Here is a 25,222-nt window from a genome sequence, read left to right on the forward strand (position 1 = left end):
GAGTAAAGGAAGCCATTTTGTGAAGAAAAACCGTCCACCGTTAAACAGAGGTGGAGGCCTTTGTGTCCAGTTGTCCTCCTGCTACAATACTGTTTTTACAAGTATGACTCAGACCCCCTGTGAGCAAAAGGTGTGAATCAGGGCCCCAACGATAGTCAGGTGATGGGGCACATTATCCTCTATGAAAATAGAGCCAATCAAGGCACTAACGACCTATTGTTTGACTGATGGCCCTCTTTTGCATGTGACCAACCGGTTTGTCCATCATGTGGAGGCAGTGCTTGTAAGGCTGAATTCACCTGAAACTCAGACTGAAGAAGTCTCTTGGACAAGAGAACAATCTGTATTGTTCGATACAGGTGTGCGTTGAACTTAAAGCACTGTATTGAACAGTTCAATAGAGATACATGTATTGTTGTAGCCCAACACAGGTTTGCTTTGAAATTCTGTGAAATGACAGTCCCAGTCTCCCCCCCCCCAAAAAAAAATAAATAAATAAAAAGCAATATATACATTTTTTAACCTAATAAAGCACTCAAAGCAGCTCTTAGAGCCTTATTGGTAGACCAGACAGAGATCACTGGTGGGCTGGATGTGGCCCATGTACCTTCAGTTGACCAACCCTAATTTAGACATTTACATTTTTTTAAAATGTTTGACGCAAAATGTGTTGAGTCATTGAATTTGCATGAAAAAGACATGAGTGAAGTGTTTTGGGGACATAAAAGATGCAAAGTATTGTGTCATATATGATAGTTTATTCATGAAAACATTCAGCAAACGCTCAAAAGTTAATTTTTGTTGTTTTGTTTACAGTATTTACATCCATAGACAAATCTCTGGACCTTCTCTTCAAAACAAAAAACGAAAAAAAAAAAACATCGTCACGAGTAGTTAAAAATAATTTATCTGTTAAATTGTCAGTGGTGCTCAAACTATTCAAAGGTGGTCTTGGTTTCTGTACAATTTCCAAAACAATATTGCAAAGTAAATAAAACCATTAAGGCCACCCCCACATTGAATAGTTAGTATTTCTATTTAAATTTCCAATCTAATAAAATTCAACTTTAAAGTGATTATCGTACAAATGATACAATTTTAAACAGTTAAGTAGATTTTTTATTTTTTTTTACATTTTATTGCATCTCAGTTTTTGCAGACTGGTTGCTTCATCTGTTAACCAACAAAATATTCAGTCTTCATGTTTTAGTTCACCTTATATGAAGCAGATTTAAAACTGTGGTCTCAGATTTTAAGCTCCTTAAGCCCTTTTAAACTACACATAAAAAGTCCACCTGAAGTTTGTTATGTAGAATTTTGTTTTTAGCAATATAAATGTAGGTTAAAAGTGAGAAAAAGTAGAAGTTTGTCCACATCCAGCTTAAGATAATGGATGGGATGTGTTTTGAATTGGACTGCAGAGGGACAGACCGGTGGAACCAGCAGACTGAGGAGATTCAGAGGAAATGAAGGGAGGGAGGGAACCTACATGACAGAACAGCACTGGCAGGTTTTATGTTTGGGTGACTGGTTCTCGGTCTCTTGGCTCCTGGTAGTCGGGCTCAGGGTTTCTGCGGTGACGGGGTTCGGTGTTGATCCGGCAGAGCTAACTGTGCAGGCCTGGACTTTCAGCAGAAGTGGTTCCTGTTCGCCTGGTTCTGCCTCTTTCTTTTGGTTCTCTTGAGGCTCAGTCAGGGGCACCTCTTGGAACTGACTCGGCTGACAGGCACGGTTTTCCACTTTTACTTCTGCTTCTCCTTCCACAGGAGTTGCCGAAGCTTTGTCTTTGGTCTGAAGCTCTGCTTCTGGACTGAGAGCGGAGTGTGGCAGCTCGCTGTAGACCGGTACCGGAGCCACCGTGGTTCCTTCTAGAGCACTGGCTGGTGACTGAAGCTGCACGCAGACCGGATTTTCCATTTCTCCTTCTTGGACTTCAGTCTTTGTCTCCTGTTCTTCTGCATTGGTGCTACTGGACTTAACGCCACCCTCCACATCCTCCTCTTCAGCTGCTGGTTGTGCTTCCACCGTCAGCTCACTTGCTTCGCTCTTCTCTGAGTCTGGTAAAAGTTCTGGAGCMATTTCTGTTTCTCCCTCCTGCTCTAAAACCTCTCCTGCTGCGTTGCCTGCCTCTGAATGTGGCAGAGAGGCTCGGTCCGACTCCTGCTGGTCTTCTTGTGAGGAGAGATCCTCGGGCACATCATCGGCTTCATCTGTGATGAACACAGGCTCTGCTCTCATCACCAGAGTCCCTTCTTCCTCCTCTTCATTAATGCTGATGTTTGGACCTGATGCTGCCTCAGTAATGTTCATCTCTGGCTCAGATTTTATGCCACCAACACTTTTAAAGGCTTTGACGGGCCCATTTGGGTTTAAAACACTCGGCTCTGAATCATTATGAATACTGTTTTCTTCCAAACGGCCCTGACCGTTGGTTAGGACAACTGCAGCTTCAGTCTCTGCTGGGATTTGGGTTTCCTTCACATCAGCATCTGATGTTTCTAAAGGAGAGAAATAAAAGCGTCAGCAAATGTTTTGTACTCTCTTCAATGCAGACGTCAGTTGGTTTTATTTGAAAAAACTTAATCAGTTTGCATCCAAATTTCTTTTGCACTCTACTTAATAAAAAAAATGCAGAATTTAGTGTTTTTGATCTGAAATGACAAACTTGTTTGTGCTGGTAAATCTGATTAGGTGGTTGTTTTTGTGTTTTTAATGGATGCTCTTCTCTGTATAGTCTTGGAATGAACCTGGCAAAGATTTATTTTTCTCTTGGGAGATGTGCTGCTGATATCGAAGCTGCAACCACAGATAGGTGGAGAGCTGGGCTGATTTGCTCTGGTTTAGCATAGAACAGAAACAGCCTTTGTTGTCCCACACAGGGAAATTCAGTTGCAGTATCAGCAGTAGACAAATCCACAGAAACAGCAAATTGCTATGTGACATTATCAACTGTAGATAGTAACAATAAAAAATAAACAAAGATCAAAATAAAATAAGAATAAGAATTACTGTACCGGACTATCAAGGTGAAATTAGATAAAAATGGAAATTAAAGCAAGCTACTCTGCAAAAACATATGAAATTACAGGAAACAACAGTCACGACAGAATCATGAGGGGGTGTGCAAATTGATTCAGACTCAATCATTAAGTCAGTGTTCCAGTACAGGACAAATGATGTACAATTCCCACTGGTTATTGTTTATGTAATGATTGGGAGGTAGAGTTGTTTAATGTGTAAACATGGATGCTTATCAAAATTGTTGCGAGCAGAAATGGTTGCACACAGCAAAAACTGTCCATCTTACCAAGTTTTAAAATCTTATATCCAGCCAAAAAGTCTTTTTGATCTTATTTTGAGACTGATTTACTAAACAAGAACTGATTGTGTAAAAATTATAATCTTGTTTTCAGAATGTGTAAGATTGTCTTGTTAGTCTGAAAATTTTACTCAAATTAAGTGAAAATTTTCTGCCAATGGAGTAAAAATTTTACTTGGTAAGATTCTTGAAATACTTGATTTGACTCACTTTTTCTTATTTCAAGAACCTTTCCAAGTAAAATTTTCTTACTCCATTGGCAGAAAACTTTCACTTAATTTGAGTCAAATTTTCAGACTAACAAGACAAATAATCTTACACATTCTGAAAACAAGATTATTATTCTTACACAATCAGTTCTTGTTTAGTAAATCAGTCTCAAAACAAGATCAAAAAGACTTTGGCTGGATATAAGATTTTAAAACTTGGTAAGATGGACAGTTTTTGCAGTGTAGAGTCTAACAGCTGATGGGAGGAATGATCTGCGGTAACGTTTTGTGCATTTAGGACGCAGCCGTCTGTCACTGAAGGAGCTCTGCAGATCAGCCACAGACACATGTATTGGGTGGGAGATGTTCTCTGTCATTGATGTTATTTTTGCCAGAGTCCTTCTGTCTCCTTCTGTTTATTAGTTACTAGCAAGATTTTGCATACTTAACCTTGAAATATTTGACATCACAAGCCTTCATTTGTGGGTTAAAACCTGAAAGTTTTGGGATCTGAACTAAAGGACAATTGGAAGCTTTCTTCTTAAGTGGAGGTGGGAAAAGCTTGTGGAACCAGAATTCACCACTCAGTTCAGYCTCTGTGCAGTTTTTCAACAATCATTATCAGAAATACGCCAACATTTCCAGGGATTATTCACGTGTAAACCGGGTCTGGTTTTGTAAACGTTATGGCCTGCTGATCAAAGTTGGTCCTCTTTATTTCCAGCTGTGAGGAAATGAACACCTCAGCTGTCACAATAAACAGGCCAGCCATCAAAACCGAAAGATTTGCAGAGGACCGCAGGCAAAAGGTTTTATTTCTGGGTAAATGACAGGTTGCCCCACACAGACTGGCCTATTCAGGTTATTCTCCCGTTTAGCTGCTCCGACCTGTCAGAGACTTCAGCACCTTGTTACAATAAAAACAAGAGGCAGTAACAGGCTGTCAGAAACATCACACCTGACAGAAAAATGCTCTGAAATTGGATTCTCAATAACTTTTACAATTTTCTTCTTTTGATGCGACTGTCAGGAATGAGGCTCATCTTTTCAGAGGTACAGATAAGAAGATAAAAAAGGTTCAGGACCTCTGAGCTGGAGAGCCCGCCGGACACAGATTTAGATTCTGCAGCGTGGACAAGAGTGTTATCGACCTTAGCTGATTTGAATTTAAATAGATGGCTACATTTCATTTGAAGCACTCCCATTTCTACTTGTGGGCTTGAAAAGCATTTAAACTGACATTTAGCTCTACCTTCTGCCCTTTAAAAATGCAAGTTGCACACTCGAGTGCCCATAACATTTACTTTACCTTCAAGGGATTATGTTACAGACTGAACTGTACATACAGCAAGCCCACGGCCCTCCTTTCTTTATGATGCAAATGTATTAAGAGTAATAAATGAAGTGCATAAGAACACATACATCCAGTACAGATTTCATGATCACTCACAGCTCGGCATGAAGAGGTAACAGTTTACATTAGCATGAGAAAGAAAAAAAAACTGCTTTGTTTTAAAAACAATGATAACAATAAATGCCAAAGATACATATTTTAATGTTGTACGTTTCTTTTTAAAAATGTTTTTTGCTCACCTGATCGTGTTACATCGACTTGTCCATTCTGCATAACATCTTGGATTTTCTCTGCAGGTTAGGAAAACAGAGGAAACAAACGAGTGAGATAAACTACTACAGAATACTGATTTTCAAATCAAAACTTTTGACCTTAAATTTTAGATGAAGGTTATAACTTTATGTGATTATCACATTCATAACTATGTTGTTTTGCCTTTTTACGTCTGCAACTCAGACAAATTAAATTCATTTTATTCAGTTGTAGTTTTTCATGTTGCTTTTATATTTCATATTGTTTCCTCAGACACTAGTTGCACTTGATTGTTTTAGTGCAGTGTTTGCTGTCTATTGTTTGTTGTGTTCCTTTGTCTTCATGTTGTTTTTGCACAAACACTTCCTGAGGGGAAAAAAAAAGCTATTTTGCTGCATCTCATATATAGCTGGAAAAACAACAAAATACAGTTGAGGTCTGTTGCATACAAACATGGTGTGTGATCAGTCTGTGACTCAGGTGGACTGTTACACCTTTACCTTACAAATCACGACTCACACATAGAAAATAAGGGGAAACATGGATGACGATGTAATTAAGTAAGCCTAGCATTAAAACAAAAAGTTGCTGGCTGCCAGAAAAGTGTAATTGCACCTAGTTGAATGTGGAAATACATTGAACAGATAATACATGTGCTAAAAAATAAAACAAGTGTCCAGATGGACAACAGCAACACTTTACTCTGCATTTACATGAACCCTGGATGATAAAGCTGATCAAATGCTTATGTCATTGTCTGGAATGCAAAAGTATTTTGTGCTTCGGCAGAAAAACTACTGAAATTCAGTTTCTTCATTTTGATTCAGCTTACCTGCGCCAGCCTCTGCTACTTTGACAGCTTCCTGCTGAGTAAAAGAAACAAGAGAGGAATGAAATGAGGTGACTTTGATGTGTAGCCAGAAACAAATTTTGAGACAAAACGCAATAATTCCAATTCTATTTGATCAATTGAAACATTTCCTCCTGCCGTACGAAGGAGCTGAGGTTTCCATCGTAACGTTTCCGCAGCACAGATGAGTCCGTTTGAAAACCTACAGGTGTGGATTCCAACTAAATGAAAGAGGCCCTGCATTATGCCTGGTCACAAGGGGGAGTGATTGAGCTGTAAACTCACAGTTAACACTTAGAAATACTTAAATATATAATTGTAACTGAAGCTTTTCTATTCGTGCTGATGAATCTTCAACCAAGGTGTACACGTGTGTTTTTGTAGATGCAAAAAATAAAATTAAAAAAACATACTGGATTAAAACACTGCTTGGGTTCTCAGAAAATCTCTTCTCCCCTCCAGCTAGCATGAGAAATTAACTGTAATTGTTATWAAAAATGGAATTTCCAAAACTCAAGTTTATCATGCTCACATATTGAAGAAAAGAGCGGATAACTGTGCTGTAGTGCTGTACCAAACGATTATTTTCTAATCGATTAATCTAACGATTATTTTTTCGATTAATCGATTATTCTAACAACAAATCTACAAGTTATTCTGATGTGAGTGCACTGGAGATTTAAAATGTTTTCAGCAAATTAACAAGAACAGTTCTTTAATATTGTAATATTTTCTGTAATAGTTTTTTCATGGACACAAAATATGCACTCTAGAGTCAATTCTTTAACAAAAAACAGCTTAAAAGATTTAACATCAATATAAAATCTCAACCAAAGCATATAAAATTCAACTAAAAGAAATATAGTGCAAGATGTTAACAATCTAACAAATGAACTAAATCATGCAAAATTCAAGTCACTCTCTGGAAAACCTATAATAAACATATAATAAACATTTATTTATTATTTTTTATTTAACATATTTCTCAATATATAAAATTAACAAATATCAAGACAACATCCAACTCTTTGTATTGTAACATCAGTTGTGTAACTTATTTCTTTAAGGTGAAAACTGTTGAAAACAACAGGACTGTTTTGCGTTATTACACAAATTAAAATCCAGCTCCACGTGTTTCTATTGATGTCATTTCCCTGCTAGAAGAATGTGTGATGGAGGTCCATAGAAGGTAAATAAGTTTAAATCAAATAAACAAAAGAGGATGTAGTTAAAATAAATGAAAGGTATTTAAGCTACGTTTTGAACATCCAGAACACGTCCAACACTTGTTGGCTGCTTGTGCTCTTTAGGTCAGACGTGTGTCGGGAAGCTCCTCTGTTGTTTGAGACGCTGGAGGAACTGTCTGATGGGGGAACGTGGCTCGACCTAACACCGCTCTCTGTTTAATGCTGGATGAAATAAAGAAAGTGGCGGTACTTTATTTATTTTGAGCAAGCGAACGTCATGTTCACAAGATAATTAATCCATCAGATAATTCAGAGGTGGTCTGTTCAGTAATTTTTACTCCAGGAGCTGCGAGGCTTGTTTTCAAGCTTCAGACTGAACTGAAGCAGCGGCTGCTGACGTCATTACGCTCTTGCGCGATGCTGCGTTCAGGACAAGCATGGAAAACTCACCACTCTTATGCCAATACGGTCGCAATGATGCATTTAGGTACCGAAATGGAATTGCGTGAACATTCACGTGGTGGTTATGTAATACAGCGAATCGATAATAAAAAATCTGCGTCGACAAATTTACATAATCAACGTCATCGATTATTTCAACTAATCGGTGCAGCCCTACTGTGCTGCTCTGCAAAAAATAAATCAATAAAATGTAATTTAAATTTTATAAAAACTAAGACGAGGTAAAAAAAGAGAAATCTGACTGCTGGTGAAAATTATCCAGGAGATCAAGCTCGTTGCTGTTGATGCAACAGGACCACTTGCATTCATAAAGTCCCTGCTTTTCAACAGAAGGTGCTACATCAAAGGTCCGCTGAAAGAGCTAATGCATTATGCATGGACCAAATCCACAGAGAAAAGATGTGGAGAAATTTTCTACCTAATGGAAAATGATGTAGGAAGCTTGTTCAACACATATTCCAGCCCCCTTTGTGTCCACACGGTAAGTTTGTGTGTGTGTGTGTGTGTGTGTGTGTGTGTGTGTGTGTGTGTGTGTGTGTGTACACAATTTCTGTACCGTTTCTTGCTCCTCAGCCAACCTCTGATTCTCTGGCTGCACACTGAAAAAAAGGACACACACGCATATGTATTAATAACAACGCAAATTTAAACTTAAAGAGCATAAGAATTCCAAAATATTTTATTGTACGATATTAAATATCAGATTCTATAAAATTATAAATTACTTTTAAAGCTGTGTTTTTGGGTTCAGAAAAGGGTTTTGTTGGGATGTGTGTGTGTGTACAGCTCTTTTAAATGTGACTGAAATCTTAAAGAATATTTACGGCCTTGACAAGTTTGACTCGCTGCATAAAGAAAAACAAATGTTGCACTTGTGATGTGTGCAGGTAGGATTTCCTTCTTATTTTGCGAGTTTGGTACTTAAAAAAACTAAAATTGCTTCTAGTGAAACAATACATAATGCACAAAACAACTAAACTTGCAAGAAAACAAAAACAAAAAAGCTAACGCTGCAGTTATAAATTACACATGAACTTCCAACTACGCAAAACGCCTTAAACAAGGTTGTCTGCTTTGTTAACTTATTACTCATCCCTTTTCCCTTACTTGAACACACACAAACACACACAGACACACATACTTGTCAGTGGGCTTTTCCATGTCCTGGGTCTGGGAGCTCCACAGAGAGGACCGAGGACTCTGGGTGTTTGGGGAGGTTGGGGATAAAGGGGTTCCTTCCATCAGCCACTGGTCCCGTAAAGACTTCCTCTGCAGTGAAGGGACAAACAAACAAACAAACAAACAAAAAAATTAAAAATAAAATAAAAGCAGTATTAAATATGGCACTAAACTGTCAGCAAACAGAACTTAAGCTTCATAAACAAAAAGCAACACGAAGCCTGTGGTTGAAAACTGGATGCAACAAAGCTGTTAGCGGCACACTGCTCCCACGTTTTGTTTGATTGTTTTTAATATTTTTGAAAATGAAATGAGTGGGCGTTAGGGTATAAAAATATAGATTAAATGTCAATATTAGTCATTTAAAAGTGTGTGAAAAGGTGGGAATAACTAGCAATATCACATTATCATTCTGTTTGCACTAGTCCAGCTAGCATACTTACACTTTTAGAAAGGTTTCTTCAACAGATAAAATGATATTTAATTCAATTCGATTCAACTCAATTCAACTCAATATACTTTATTGACCCAAAGGGAAATTCCAGTTCAGAACAACCCATTCAAGAGAGACAAAAAACAAACACACATGGGAAAAAACAGGTGCCCCATGTCCTGCAGCCATGAAGAGGCGTTACGCTTAGAGAAAAKAAAAAAGAAAAACCAACATGAGGATAGATGAKAATTTAAAAAAAAAGGAACATCATGCTATGTCCACTCAGGACACAATATGAGGTTACATAAAAAACAGAGCAAACATCATGGGGTAGGGGCTAGGGAATGGGGAGTGGGGGGAAACAGAGAGAAGGGGTCCAGTGAAGGCAGTGAGGTAAGGGAGGGTGTATCTGAAACTGTGACATGTTGTATATAATACATACARTATATATGGTCTACCACAAAAATAAAAGCTGACTGATGTCCACGTTAGCTACTTGTTGGTTTTGCTAGCAGGTTATTATTGAAACAGAATGTGCATCTAAAAATACATATTCAGATTGTATCTGAACAGTTCATTTACCAATAAAAGTTTATTTATAAACATTTACGTTTGTTCAAATTGTCCAGAGGGATGTTATAAATTTACCTGCAGTTCTTCATCAACTAAAAGTGTTTTAGAAATGTTTAACATGGTCCAGTAAGATGAACGTTCAGACTATTAAATCTTTTTGGCGATCTACACTCTTGTGTTGAACTAAACACATTTTGAATTTCAGCAATTTTTAGCCTGGCCTGGATACTTGTTTACTCCAAAGTTGACACATACTGTATTGAGGGGGAAAAAAAAGAAGAGGTGCTTACATGAATTACCTAACCAATACATGTCAATTTTCTCTGCAGCTCAGGAAAGAAGGCAGCAACTAAATCAAAAGATGATTCAACAAATTATTAGTTTAGGCGTGTGCACACGTATCCAACCAGCTCACTGCAGCTTATGTTGTGGTTTCACCTACAATTACRGTCCAGTTTGTACAGCATTAGTGTCACAGCAAAAAATGAAAAGTTTTAAATGGCTTCATTTTTTTACATCCACTGTACCTCYTTTCTGTAGCTGTAAGTGTCTCAATAGCATCTCTGTTCTTGAGCAGCTCAGAACAGGCCCGTCTCTGTTCCTCTGTGCTGGACGCAGCCCCTCTCCTCACTTCCCTGCAGCTCCAAAACCCAGCTGCTGCTCCTACTCATCAGCACATATTTCCACCTATACTAAGGCAGGAGTCACGAGCGAAGCTCACAAACAAAACTAAAGGCTTTAATAACAACACCTCCTGTGAGAGAGCAAGCATCAGGCTTGTCATTCAATATTTACAGTCTGATGCAACTTCTGTTAGTGGGATTGCAATTCAGAGGCAGAGAACCAAGTCATGCAAAGAAAAAATGCCTGCGTCGACAACACCCTCCCACCTGATCCCACCAGAACACACACAAGCATGCCTGCAGAAACCAAAAAGAAACAAAAACACGTGCAGCAGACATATGTGAGCCATCAAATCGTAATGAGGATTAAGTCAAATTTGATTAAAATGACCTAATTACATTTTCAGATTCCGGGCTTTAGAAACTACATTTTGATACCTGGATCATTCTCATATCAAAAGTGGATCCAGAGATATGACTTAATTTGTCTTGTTGGTTACAATAATACAATAATATTTGGTCTGAATCCTAATTTTATGTAATTTTAATGAGGAATTTTAATGTCATTATAAAGAAGAAACTTCAAGTAGTATTTGAATATTGAGATTTCCCAGCCGGAAAGAAACAAAAACATTTTATATAGCTCACACATAGCTTACATAGCTCACAGGGAAAATCTCAAAATTTTAAGGCATAGTTCCTCAAAATCATTTCTTTTTTGTTGCTACGGCCCAAAAAAGTGTTTCAAAGTTTGTTTAATGATTATATTTCAGACAGTTGATTCAAATGATACATTGGTAGGGCATCTATTCACTGTTTTGACAAAATGCAATTTTTGCAAGCATTTTAATCAAAACACCATATTTGCATATTTCTCCACACTTTTGGACTTAATCCTCATTTCGATTTGATGGGTCACATATTTCCTCGCAATTTAAGGAATGTGAGGAACTGTGCSTCGGGGCGGCAGAACACCGTGGAGTAGGAAGTGGGAACGCCAGGCTGGAAACGACGTGAAAACAATGGAGCCGCTCTGTGACTCGCAGAGCGAGGAAACAGTCACATAAAGCTGATTTCAGCAAAAGGAAGACCAGCTTCCGGGTTTCCAAGAAACCAGCAGAACCAGGAAGAGAGGCAGGTTCCATTTACAGGACAGCGGTGTCTGCGTGTGTGTGTGTTTGCAGGTGATTTCCCTTGAGCAAAACGGTTTCAGAATTCATGTGTGCGACGAGCAGATGTGTGTCAGACCTTGAGCTGCTGTTGCCGGAGCCTCTCATCTTCCTGTTCTCGTCTGGCTCTGTCYTGCTCCTCCTGCAGCCGACGCTTCTCCTGAAACACACCGAGGAGGAAGAAAGAAAAAGAGAAGGCTTTAAAAAAAAGAAGAGACTTGGAAGGGTATTTTATTTAAAGAGTTAGACTGGCCTAACAATGGCCGGCAGAAATGACAATTTAATTGTTAGCAAAAAGTTTCAGAGCCCTGCTTTGTTTTGTTACCTGCCACCAAAGACACTTGGACAAACTCACACTGTGCAAAGCGGCTGTCATTATGGCAAGCTGGTTTTTGTTTTCAGGAGACCAGAAACACCCTTGCTCATCATGCTGCACGCTCAATAAAATATTTAAAATGACCAGACAGTCTCCTTACCAGCATGGTGTGTGTGTGTGTGTGTGTGTTTGTGTTTGTGGGTGTGTACTCACAGCTATGGCTTCCAGCCGCTGTTTGTACTGCTTGGTCTCATCCATCCTGGCACCTTTGACACAACAACAGAGGATCGAAGGTTAGAGGGCTGAGGTTAAACAAACACAGAAACCAGCAGGATCCACGTGTTTACAGAGTGTGTTGCTTTAAAAAAAGACACCAAGCACTTAGTGGTGCCGAAATGATCTAAACTCCCCGTGCTTTTATTTGGGAGTTTTTCCWATAGTGCAAAAGTTGTATGACATCAAAAAAAGTTCAAAGAAAAAGCAAAGAATCTGCAGTAGTCCCCAAACTACTGGAGTCTTATTTCTGCTACATAAARGACAAGAAGGCAGCTGATGAGTGACAACATAAACAGGCTCAGCCTCTGCGATCAGYAAAACCTGTAATTTGATGAGCATAAGGTAACAAGTGCCTTTCTCTTCTTTTATCTTCAGACTTTGACCCACAGTCCCTCGCCAAAAATCTCTTTCCTTCCTTTCCGCCATTAGGTTTTTAGTTTTGCCTTGACAAAGCCTGAGGCAAGCGCAGACAAACGTTATTTTCTCCTGCAGCTGACACTAAATGGGACAATATTTGAGCTCCCCAAAAACTCAGAGGTACATGAGAGCGTATGGTGAAGAGGCATACACAGTAAGCAACTGTCATTAGTGTGTTCTCGCAAAAAAAAATACAGCAACAATAAAAACTAACTCTGTTTTTAAAAGGAAAACTTTTTGGCTTTAAATAAAACAGCAAAGCTTCAAGAAGGAAAGAATTTATTCTTTTAACTTGAATGTAATTCTTTGCTAAGTTTYTAAAATCTTGCTGATGTAATCGGAGGTCATACCTCCATTATTAATGCTGATTCTTTTTTTGTGCCACAGAACTGAAGCATATCACCACATCAAAAGCCAACATCTACCTAGAAAACATGCCATATCAACACAAAACAGCTTCCAGACACACAACTAGCCACAAACGGGCAGTGATTTTTAAATGTTTGAATTCTATTTAAAATGATCAGCAGAGTTTTTTTTTTTAATTTAAACAGTGTCTTAGTGAGACTCAGAAGGATTGCAGTAACTCGGTGGTCTCTTGTCATCCTGAGGCTGCAGGTCTGAGCCCTGGTTGCTTCAGGAAGGGCATTYGGTTTAAAACATTTGGCAAATCTTTCATGAAATGTCGCTCGTTGTTAGGGTGCCTTTGTTGCCACAACTACAACAATGTCATCCAAAACTAGACATGGGTTTTTACRATGTAAAAACAAGTGTGCATTGCCTTGTAGCATGTCATTGCAGCATGGCTTTGCCTGCAGCATTSGACTTGCAGACTGAACTGTGACAAAGTTCAAATGTGTTTTCTATGGCAGCTTGTGCCTGTCAATTCAGCAGGTGATTGTAATGAGGGTATTTGTGCGACAATATGATGTTTGAAGAGATTTTTTTTTGTTAAATTAGCTGAAGCTGGGTTTTGAACCCTGATCTCCCATATGAAAGCCCATGGCATTAAACATGAGACCATTGGAGCTGTGGGAAAGCACAGTCCCAGTGGTTTTGTTGTATGTGTGAAGAAAGAGGCCACATTGCCAATGCATCRTTGACATTAAACTGCAATATATTACAGCAATAGAGCAATATTAGGACAATATTAAAGTAAAACATCTACTATAAGTTGTGAAGGCACCAAAAGGCATAGCCATCATTTGGCACAGAAGCTTTACAGATATAAATAACAATGAGAGCTGTAGGACAAACTGACTTGGATGGGAAATGAATCACAATAGTGTGCATTGCATTGGATGCAATACACACTGATAAGAGAGAAAAATACAACTCAAAGCATCACTAGCTTCAGTGTCTGCCCTTTGTCCTTTAATTTCAAAGGATTGTAAAATAGAAACTATGGTCGTGGGTGAGTTTACTTTTAAAGGGACAATATTATGTGTTTCTCAAGCATATAGTTCAGTTCTATACCAAAAATCAAGTAGCTACGTCACCTTCAGTTGTTATGGAAATGCTGTTTATGTGTATAAACCTAAAATGAATTGGACTTCACATCATAGCTGTTTCTAAACACCTTGAAATTGGTCTCTGTCTCTTTAAGAACCTCCTACCACTTCTGTCATGGCCATTTCTGCACATCATTGCAACAGCTTTATGACGTTTACAACCTGTAGCGTTGTTGCCTATTTTGTTGTAACTAGGGCTGCCACAATTAGTCCACTAGTCACGATTATGTTGACTATTAAAATAGTCGACAACTAATTTAATTTTTTTTGATGGGGGGATAAAGTTATGACATAAGTTGATTTTACATGATATTGTCCCTTTAACAGCAGAAAATGTTCCCTCTATTGAACTGGCGAAAATGAAAGGCCCCATCTAAACAGTGGAACTGACTTCATACAATAAAAATACAGAAACCTAAAATTGAGTGGAATAAATTTCACACATCAATGCTTGGCCACAGATACCATTTCTCCTAAAACACCCTCCCCATTCAGGCAGGCACCCACTCTACAAATGAGGTCTCTCATTTCTCCCCAGAGGGGGAACTCAGTACAGCTCGGGCTTTTGTTGCTTCTCCAGACTGGTAGATCTTCCAGGCCCTTTGAGGGTGTAGGTTATCACAAACAGAAAGCTCATCTTCCTGATGCCAGAAGGCTCCGTTCAGGCTTCCTCCAGGTGTGGGGGCAGGAGGTGGGGGGTCATAAAGGAGAAGGTCCTGCATAAAATGCTATGAAAGCGTGAGCGAGCTTTATTTGGAATGAAAAAACAACAAGGATGAAAGAAGAAAAGGAAAGAGAAAACAGATGGGGAATCAACTTTGAACATGCCTTTCATCATACTCCTTCCAAAAAAAGTTTGAGAGGAAAGAGGCGTGAATATTTATACACAATGCATATAGAGAAAAAGATTGAAAAGAAAAAAAAGCATATATTGTTCAAGAGCAATAGGGGTAAAAAATGACAAGATCTTTATATGGCAGGGATTTGAATGACWAGAGGTACTGTGACAGCTTACAGTAAACCTCCTTAGGGAGTGAAGGCTTGTGTCTCATCAGGACTCCAGGAGAACGCCTAGAATAGCAGTCTGAGATAAACAAGCAAACACAAATGGAGGCTTTGATGAGGAGGTATCGAGCCGCTCCCTGTAGACACACGCCGACTTCAATAATTAGGCGTGATCCAGGAGGAAGGWGATGGGAGGGCTGACAGAGTCAGAAAGTTAAAGAGACTGGGAAAGTAGACATGGTTTGAGTGAAGAGCAGCAGAGAAGAAAAAGTTGTAGCCACTGGTTTAGAGAGCACATCCCTTCATGCAGACATGTGATAAATGGCATGTTACAAAACATGGCAGAAAACACCAAGAGCTTTGAGAGTTGGAGATTAAAGAGAGATTTTTTTAAGAGAATCCTGATCATTATCAATTAATGTTTACAGCTACAACTGTCTTAATTGTATAAGAGGATAACATCTCACTGACAGCATAAAGATTTTATTTAAATAAAAACAAATACATATAAAAATGACATTAGGAGTGTATTAATCATAATATGTCATTTCCTGATGCTGTATCGATTCTCAAAAGCACTGTATCAAATTTTAATTAAGTCTAAATAAGTGGATGTTGTAATAAACATGGAATACAAATGCAGTTCTCATCGTTTTTCATTGTTCTTCTGATTGTACAAAAATGAACTGAATTTAATTGATTTTATGCATATAAAGCATGGCATGCTCTTTATCCTTTCTTTTGGAGAAAAAAAGGCAATGCTTGCTTACAGTATCGCAATATAATGTGATATATCATACTGTGGCTCCTGTGTTGTGAGGTTTCATATGACCAAATTCTTGACAATACACAGCCCTATTATTAATCGACTTAAACAACACAACTAATAAACAGTTGAAAAACATGTCTAAAAATATTCATTTTTATAAGGATTACTTAGCTCAGGGGTGTCAAACTCCAGTCCTCGAGGGCCGCTATCCTGCATGTTTTAGAGGTTTTCCAGCTCCAACACACCTGATTCAGTGATTGAATTAACTCTTCAAATTGGGCAGAAGCCTGTTAATCACCCAGTGATCAAAATCTGGTGTGTTGGAGCAAGAAAACCTCTAAAACGTCAGGATAGCGGCCCTCGAGGACAGGAGTTTGACACCCCTGACTTAGCTGTTCACATGAAAGTAAATACAAATAATCATGACAACTGGACATAAGTTCAGGATTATTTCATGTAAAATGTCTCAGCTCCTCTTCTGCATGAGCTAAGCTTGAAAAAATAAGTTTGATTCGTACCCTTTATCATTGTTGAGCTTTGGACAACTAATCAACAATTTTAGAGGAAAAGTCCCGACTTCTGACAGGTATCACAGAGGATCACAATAAMCTGAGGCAGGAAGCTTTCTGTACAGCATGAAGAATAAACCATGAGGGATAGTTTTCTCTAACTGTATGGGCTCAAAAAGATTAAAAAAAAAGGTACTACAAAAGACAGACTGGAAGAAAACAACAACATTATACCATGGATAGAAACTGACACACACTCATTTAAATTGAAATGACAGAAGCACCAACATGGAATCAGGAAGATTTAAAAAAATGAGAAAGAACGAAAAAAAGATAAAAAAACAACTCTCCTTAGGGAATGAAGAAACGTGCAAAGATGATGGATGGATGGATGGAACTCTCTGTATGATTCTTTTTTATTAAGCAGAGCCCACATTACAAAACAAATCACAAACTGTATTATGTTGAGGCATTTCATCTGACCATAAATCTCTGCAGCCTAACTGTGAATTTTCACACATCTCCAACCATCATCTTGTGAAACAGAAAAAGGACATGACTATATAAATGTGGAGTGGGACAGAACAAAACCAGCCCAGAAGCCTCGCCTCTGTCAGTCTCACTAAACCCGACATGCCTCAGAAGCAGGCGGCAGCAGCTAAAAACCAACAAGGCATACGGTCGTGAAYGTAACTCAGCCACCACAGGCCCAGATCATTTACATTACAAAAGCTTTGGCTTTTAAAACAATCAGTTTCTGCTCTACTTAAAACCAAGCACGGTCAGCACGTTTTCAGCTGCTTGAGCTCAGAGCTYTGAAAACCTGCCACAACTAAACACCTCCCACACTTTCTTCAGTCACACGGCGACTCAGGTCACAGTGGACCTTGTTCACGTTTGGTAACATCGTCAGTGACCTGGTGAATGAATATCAGTTAACTTGCTCTATATGCAAATAGTCRATGTCCCAGTCAGCTGTCATAGAGGACAATGGTAATCTGACCTACTGATGAGGTTTTCTCAGAACATAATAACAAAAGAAAACTCAGTAAACAGGTCGTGAACATGGAACCAGTTTAGTGACATCATTAGGAGTGTTTCTATTCCCATGATGAAGGATAAAAGATGTACTGTAGTATACTTGATGTATATTGTAGTTTTCTATATTTGCTTTAGTCCTGTTGCTACCCCAGTAAAGTCATTCTAACCTTTTGGCCTTAGATTAATTGGTGTAATATGGTGTTTTTGTAAGGGGTGGAAATTAGCACTTGCCACAGGCCAAATGTGGGTAAATTTAATCAACCCACAAACCACAGTGATGGCTTCGCAATTTGAGCAGAACAAACGGCATTTAATTTGTATGACTGACCTGTAGGGGAAAGCAACACGCCTGAGCTGTACAGAGCCTGCTGCAAATGTCATCATCTGTTAAAGAACTGAACAGCAGAAGAAGAAGAAAACAGCTGTGGTGTAAAGCGGACGCAGAAATCAGAAACTTTTCTGAAAGGGAGCCAACTGAAACCGCTTTTTAAATGAGAAATTTAAAAAAAAAACATTCAGAGGCTCCTATAATAACATTTCAATTTCAGTGTGAAAGCAAGGCTAATAATAATAATAATAATAATAATAATAATATAAAACTATCATCACACAACCTGTAGAGGGAACCTTATTGATAATTAATAAAATACATATTCTGGTGATTTACTCAAACAAAATGCCAGCAATAACAGTGGGAGGTAATGATGTGTCTACTGGAAGTCCAGCTGCTTCCCAGACTTCCTGCAAACTATTGGCACGGTTGTTTTAACAGCATTCTTATCGTCATATTGCAAAGGAATGTAGTGTATGTTTGCTATACAATGTATGTGTGCCTGCTTATACAACAATGTGTATTTGTTCAGTGGGGTGCCAGGAGGTCTATATGCAGAGTGCTAGATTAGTGGCATTAGCGCTGTAGGAGCAGACAGGAGAGCGGGAGGAGGTTTGGATGGCAGCGTAGAAGAATCACAGTTCATGGTTGTTCCCTTCAGAACAAACAGTATGTCATCTATGAAGAACARTGGAAAATTTGTGTGATTTTGTTGTTTTTGAAGTGCCTTTTTTGATTTTAAAATGTCAAACGAGCTTCTCCAAAAACCACGAAAGGGCTACCTTTTAACCCCTTGAAGAAAAGCTCTGATTTTTCTACGGAGCGCAAGGAGCACAAAAGCCAAAGAATTAGCATTTCGGTTTTTTCGAGAACTCGAACAGACTGCAGGAGAGCCAATCAGCACAATGTGTTAGCTGACAGGTAGCACTTATATACCACTCTCCTCTGGTGTTGGTTTATAATAGGTGGCCTAAACCCGGAAGCACCGGCGGTGTGCTCGTCTCATGAGGGCACATCTTACCAGAAAGGTAAGAAGTACAGGTTCACTGGCTGCGACTTCGCAAGGACACGCAGCAGCTGCAGTGAAGCGTGAAAGCTGGACCTGTGGTCATGAAAGGCATTTTCCAGTTCAGACTCACTGCTGAAGAGCATTACATTTCCTTACCTAATGAACAACCAGCTTCAACACAGACACATCTAAATGCAGCACAAAAACATCAGGGGYAGCAAAGACATAAAATCATGCAGCATTTACTGCTTAAAATTATGTCAGGAGGGGAAAACAGAATGATAGATGAGAAACAATCTCTTACAATACAACTTGAACTGGGTTTAAATTAGCTGTGGGGGTGGTGAGGGGCAGAAAAAAAGGCAATTAAAAAGGACCACCCAGTGATATTTCTTTTTTGCTGTATCATAATYATGCTGCTGCCCACCCTGCTTCACAGAAAGTTCAAGTTTCGGATAGGTTTCTTGGAGACATGGGGGTCATAGAGGTGGGAGATTGCTGAAAACATAGCAGATTGTGATTCTGTAAAATCAGATTTTGGTGCTTTTGGTTTTAATATTTATATTTACATATCTATTTTGCAGCATATCTTTAACACTGAAACAAGTTAAAAAAAAGAGCAAAAGGTCCTAAAATAACACTGTTCAGACTGAAACTACACGTCCACGCTGGAAGGTTTCCAGTTCTCTGATCGGTGATGTAGGGCAGAAAAAAATAAATAAATAAAACAATCCAAGGTCAGTGCAAATTAAAAATATCCGCCCACCCTTGTGTTTAGAAACAGGAAAAGCACAAACATTGTCCTCCAGACGATTAGCGACAGAACATGCAGACGTATGATCTCTGAACCCGAGCATCCTCTGCTGTCGTCAGAGGTCGTCGCTCAGGAAGAGGCTGAGTCACGCAGCCAGCACACCGCAAAACACATTCCTTGATAGACCTCCTCGGCTGCAGAAATCAAAGAGGCAATCACTTTTTAGTTTGAGGGACAGACGGAGTGGAGTGCTGTAAGGAGCTTTTTCATCGGCTATTGATTTTCAGCTGTTTTACAGAATTCACAGCAGAATTCTCATTATTGAAAATGGATAGCCTGCAGACCTAGATAGAAATAAAACTCACATGCAATGGGAAGCTGCGTGTGTGTGTGTGTGTTGTATGTGTGGGAGGTATGGGTGGAATTTGTGCAGCTTGGATGGCACTGCTGAAACAGCACAAAGCCAAGTTCCTCTGATTGACAGCCCAGGTCAGATGAATGAAAACACATCACCAGACATGCATTTCAGAGCTGTGTGTGTGTGTGTGTGTGTGTTTATGTGTGTGTGTTTGCATCAAAAAACATGGGAAGGTAAAGTGTCAAGTGTGTGCAGTTTCTACTTAAGAGCTAACAGTGAAAAAAGTGAAGCAGACTTGGAAGCGTGGACAAGGACGATCAAAATCAACAAACAAACTTAAAGTTTCTCCAAATCATTTATCACCCTGCAGCTCATTCAAGAGCATCAAAAGCATTACTTCTAGGAAACAACTAAAGAAATCTACCAGGTTCCTGTGTTCAGTGGTTAGCTAATTTAATGCACTGACTATCTGATTAAACTGTGATGAGCTGTAATGAAAACGTAGCCCCTCAACGGGGACATTTCTTTTTTGCCGTCATAAAAGGGATGAAGAGGGATCAATTGTGTTCTATCAGGTATCAAATGTAGAAATGCATCCACGTAGACATGCAGCTGAGGACACACACACACACACACACACACACACACACACACACACACACACACACACACACACACACACACACACACACACACACACACACACACACACACACACCAGAGTCTTTATTCAGCAGGAGGTAGGCTGATCTTAGCCTTTGCCTGCTTCTGCCCACAGCATCCTATAAACCAAGCACTGCACTGCATCTCATCTCCTTTTAGGCAGGCCAAGAAAGCAYGACTGAGATGTTTTCAGGTTTAACTGTTGGGCCTCTGAATTTGTTTTATTGTTTAGTTGGTTGTCATTTTCTCAATTCAGCAACACGTGCATTGCTACGCAACGTGCTTAGCACAGATTGTGCGTATTCCARTGTGTCGAGTCCAAACAATATATATATAGAAAATTTGTAATTGGTAGATTATTTCTTTGTTGCTTCTTGTCAATAAATCTCATCCTGTWGGAAAGCCTGTTATGGTGCYACATTTGTAAGGAACATGCATTTGTGGGATGAGCAGTAGAGCTGAGTATGAGGGGTTGTGCACATGATTAATTTGTCAAATCCTTTCTATCAAACAGCTTATTTTGCCGTTGCTATTAACTCTTGTTTTGAGCTTCTGGTCCCCTCAGCTGCTGTCAGTCAGGTGCCCGCTATAAGATTTATAGCCAAGAAGCATTGTTACAACAAATAACCAACTAAACACACATTTTCTGAATATTGCCCTTGTCAAAAATAAATGAATAACAAAAACATCATGTTAACTTAAGCRAAATAATTTATTTGACCAAACATTCCCCTTTTAGAAAATTTTTACAAGTTGTGTCGTTTTATAAATGAAAAAAAAAATTCAATATTTTCCACTTTATTAGGCTGAAGATGTCAAGCAGAAAAGAGACAGACACTAAGTTTTCCTTACTGTGCCTACAGACRGTCTCAGCCCACAGTTTGTGCACAGATGGCTGAAGTTAGCCTGTATGGGTTTATATTAGCTGATCCTGTCCTCTGAGCGGTTCTGATTCTGGTGAAGCTTCTGCTCACTGGTCATGTCAAAATCACCATCTGCCACACATTTTGAATAATAGAACAGGAGGATGTAGAGAAAAAAAAAACAGTTCCACAGCTGCCGGCGCAGCAACAGATAAAAGGTGACTGCTTAATGAAACGCTCTTCCAAAACCATGTTATCCTCTCATCAAATCACCTGAGAAACTGCAGAGATTAACCCGGACGTCCATTGAGTACAAATGCAAGGTGAGGCTGAAAATAAAACGTTGGAGTTTGGATAAACATGCAGTATTATTCATTTCTTGCTAGCAACGATGGAGTTATTTTTTTTTCTTAGATTGGGTTAATTAAATGTTTTTGCATTAAATGCTATATTTAAACATTTCATTAACTATAATTATGCTACCCTTCCTGAATCACAAAATGAAAAATAAATCCTCATCAACTGTATAAATACCCAAACAGCTTAACATCTGGTGAATTTTAATAAGTCCAACCTTTAGACCTGTAGTGACTACTTTTACTGGCAGCTCATTCTGTCAACAAAGGTTCAGATGTTATTCAGGTCTGCAACACAGACATGTCCTCAAGTTTGACACAGGGATTAATAGTAGCTCATCTAAATCTGGTTCTAAAATGTTTTAACTGGACAAGGCCTATTGACTCCATATGCTGATCATGATCGACTACAGATGRTATAGTTCATTACATCATTTTATTTCCTTTGTTTAAAAAGAGTAAAATCCATTGAGATTGAGATCTCATTTGCAGAAGGGCCCAGGGCARTCTCCTTTGTGCCAATTCTTTGACAACACTCGTTCGATTGACCAATATTCATTTGTCTCCCTCAAAGAAAAGGAAATTGATTCGAAATTTCAGGAACAATCCAGGAGCCATCAAGGCTCAAGTTTGCTGGAACACCAGTGTCACTGTCCATAATGAAACCAGTTTTAAATAACTGGGATCAAAATGGTGCCCAAATAAATAAAATAAAATAAAATAAATTAATAAAAGACCACACCTCTGACCCCTGAGCAAACACGGCCATGCCTCTTTTGGGAAAAATGTCCTGTTATTCATCTCCCCTCTGCTTGTTTAGAGCTAGAAGTGAAGTCTGCTCTAAGCTGCTGACTAAYAATTTATCTTCAATTTTTAGTCTCAAAAATGGATTTTTAAAACAGAATATCTCCACTGCTGCTGGGCACGGCAGAGTTTGCAGCACACTATTCCTGCATTACATAAAACCACATGAAATCCAGAGTTATGGTGGTTGTATCAATGTGTTAAAACCAATAGAATRTGTCCATAACGGGAACTATTTTATGCCCCGATGACTCACTGAAGCTGCCCGTCATGGCTGACAAGGGTGATAAATAATATTATAAATCCASTTGATGAATGCAAGGCAGTGACCTGTACCACCCCATAACTATAAATATATAAAAACTGGGAATRAATCACTTAAAACCATATTAAATTCTACTTCCACCCTGCCCATGTGGACTGGCCGAGCCTGTTTGTTTACATGTTGACCTGATGCTGACCTTGCTTTGAGGGTTATCGCCTGTTGCCGTCACACTGTAAGACACCTAATCACTGTCCTGTCAGTGTTTTGAAATACACAAAACTCCTATCTACAGCTTTATCTACAAAAAAATGTGCAAAGACAGTTGTGGAACATTGTGGCATTCATGATAAGAAGCGACAACATTTTTAACCTCAAGGAGGAATACACAGACTTATGCAGAGGTCAAAGGTGTAATTACTTAAAGCACTAACAGTGTCACATGGACATTCAAGATTTMTTTTTTAATATTAGGGAGCAGTGTGAAAAGTTGTGCAAAATTTAATATGTGTGTGTAGTTTTAAGAGGCCTCAGTCCATCAGTCTGCTTCATCTGCCTCACTGCTACAATGAAGAAATGAACAGTGACGGTCCGCAGACAAACAGCTTAATAAATGAGAAAATGTGCTGGGAACCAGGAGGGTTCATATGAGTGGGAAAACAGGAAGTTGAAAAAGCAAAGAGAAGATCTGAGTTTGAAGCACCTGTTCCAACAAGTCCTGACAAGACACCGAGGCTGTGACACAAAACTCTGCATTCCCACATGAAGTTCACGCTGAAACGTCGTCATCGTGTTCCTGTTTGCAGTTTGTCAGTGCCTCGTGTGCAGGAGCAGAGTTTGTACACACGTCAAAGTGTGACAGTAAGTATACAGGTGAAACTATACATCTGCCATTTCTTCTGCAAGAACATGAGGATGTTTAGAGATCAGTCATTAATTATTTATTATTTATAGACACCGTCTTCTTGATAGGATAAAAACTGAGTTACCAAACTTTTAAAACATCTTGTGTACCAAAGCTTTTATGCTTAAATTGCATTTTGGTAACTGTGTAACATTTCAAATAATTACAAAACATGTTATGTTTGTGTGGATTTCTTGTTCATTTTTAGAGAAAAATGTATTTATATTTTTCAGTTTAAGTTTATTTACTGATGAAATTATCATAAATTTACTGTTTATGACTAAACATGGTGCAGCTGTGAAGGATTTAACTGGGGGGTATTATGTATTTTCCAGGCACTATGTTCAGTTTTATATCACAATCAAGTAACTATCTGTCTTCAGTTGTTATAAAAAGGCTGTAAAGTATCAAAAATAATTTTGACTTTGCATCATAGCCTAACTAAGAATCTCCTACCATTTCAGACACTCCCACTTCAGCACGTCTTCACAACAATGCTTCGGGGGAAGTGTGTTCTGTGGGGCGGSAGCTCAGCTGCAGACTGAGCTCCAGGGAGGAGCTTTGTACAAACAGGCGGGGCTATGTGCCAAGATGAGGCTATGCTTCTGATGAGGGGATGACATTATGACATTAAATAAAGCTCTAAAGAGTCAATTTTACACACTACTTTAATATTGTTGGAACAGTCTGTTTCACTTTTTGATTTTTTAAAAACTCTCAACAACACATTCATTAGCATTACTATGCCTACTTTTTAAAATCTAAAGTCCTCATTTGCTCCCCACCGCTCTGTCAGTGTGGATCTTGGCTCAGACATCCGGCTGCAGGTTATCTTGCTTCACTGTGGTTTAGTCACTCACCACGCTGTCGCTGAACATTACAGAGACTCAACGGTGGTAATAGGAGGCGTGTTTTGACAGGTGGGCAGTAAGACAGTGCAAGAAAAAGTTCATAAATAGCTTAGCTTATTTTTCTGCTTATTTTAGCTTTTTCAGCTAWAATTCTGATTATTTTTGCTATTCTTCAGCTATTTTTCACGTTTTTTGGAGTAATTTCTAAGTTGAGCTATTTATGTTTCTTACAGTTTCTGCTGCATTCTGACATATTCAGATATTTGCTGAAATAATAGTTTATGTTCAGCTGTTATTAGCTTTTTTCAGCTAAATTTAATTTCTTACAACAGTTTCACCATCTGGATGCTAATTTCAACTTGTGGCTGYTATGTTTAGTTTGTTTTTTGTTATTTCAGCTATAATTATGCTAAGTTCTGCTATTTGTGCTTCTTCCAGCTTTTCAGATTGAACTGGYATTAAATRGTGACTTTCTGAACCATCATAAACCCATCCGAAAACTGCTTTTGGGTCTTTTTAACTTTGAACAAGTTTATAGGGCATGTATAAGCATGCTCCAGTTATCTGTGTGTGTGTGTGTGTGTGTGTGTGTGTGTGTGTGTGTGTGTGTGTG

General features: G+C 38.8%; 1 protein-coding gene across 3 annotated transcripts in view; it reads right to left on the reverse strand.

Moving 5' to 3' along the window:
- Positions 1-738: 738 nt before the first annotated feature.
- Positions 739-25,222, reverse strand: part of palm3 (paralemmin 3) — a 31,339-nt gene continuing 6,855 nt past the window's right edge. For 2 of the 3 annotated variants that reach the window (XM_014004911.1, XM_014004910.1), the window contains exons 2-8: positions 12,140-12,192; positions 11,690-11,770; positions 8,775-8,902; positions 8,190-8,232; positions 5,967-6,000; positions 5,122-5,172; positions 739-2,498 (exon numbers count right to left, since the gene is read on the reverse strand). In XM_014004911.1, the coding sequence (XP_013860365.1) occupies positions 1,486-2,498; positions 5,122-5,172; positions 5,967-6,000; positions 8,190-8,232; positions 8,775-8,902; positions 11,690-11,770; positions 12,140-12,184 (1,395 nt within the window). In that variant the 5' untranslated portion in view covers positions 12,185-12,192 and the 3' untranslated portion in view covers positions 739-1,485. The remainder of the gene's footprint in view (positions 2,499-5,121; positions 5,173-5,966; positions 6,001-8,189; positions 8,233-8,774; positions 8,903-11,689; positions 11,771-12,139; positions 12,193-25,222) is intronic. The other variant, XM_014004912.1, reaches the window with a different exon arrangement.

This window comes from Austrofundulus limnaeus, unplaced genomic scaffold, assembly GCF_001266775.1.
Source record: "Austrofundulus limnaeus strain Quisiro unplaced genomic scaffold, Austrofundulus_limnaeus-1.0 Scaffold27, whole genome shotgun sequence".
NCBI lineage: Eukaryota > Metazoa > Chordata > Actinopteri > Cyprinodontiformes > Rivulidae > Austrofundulus > Austrofundulus limnaeus.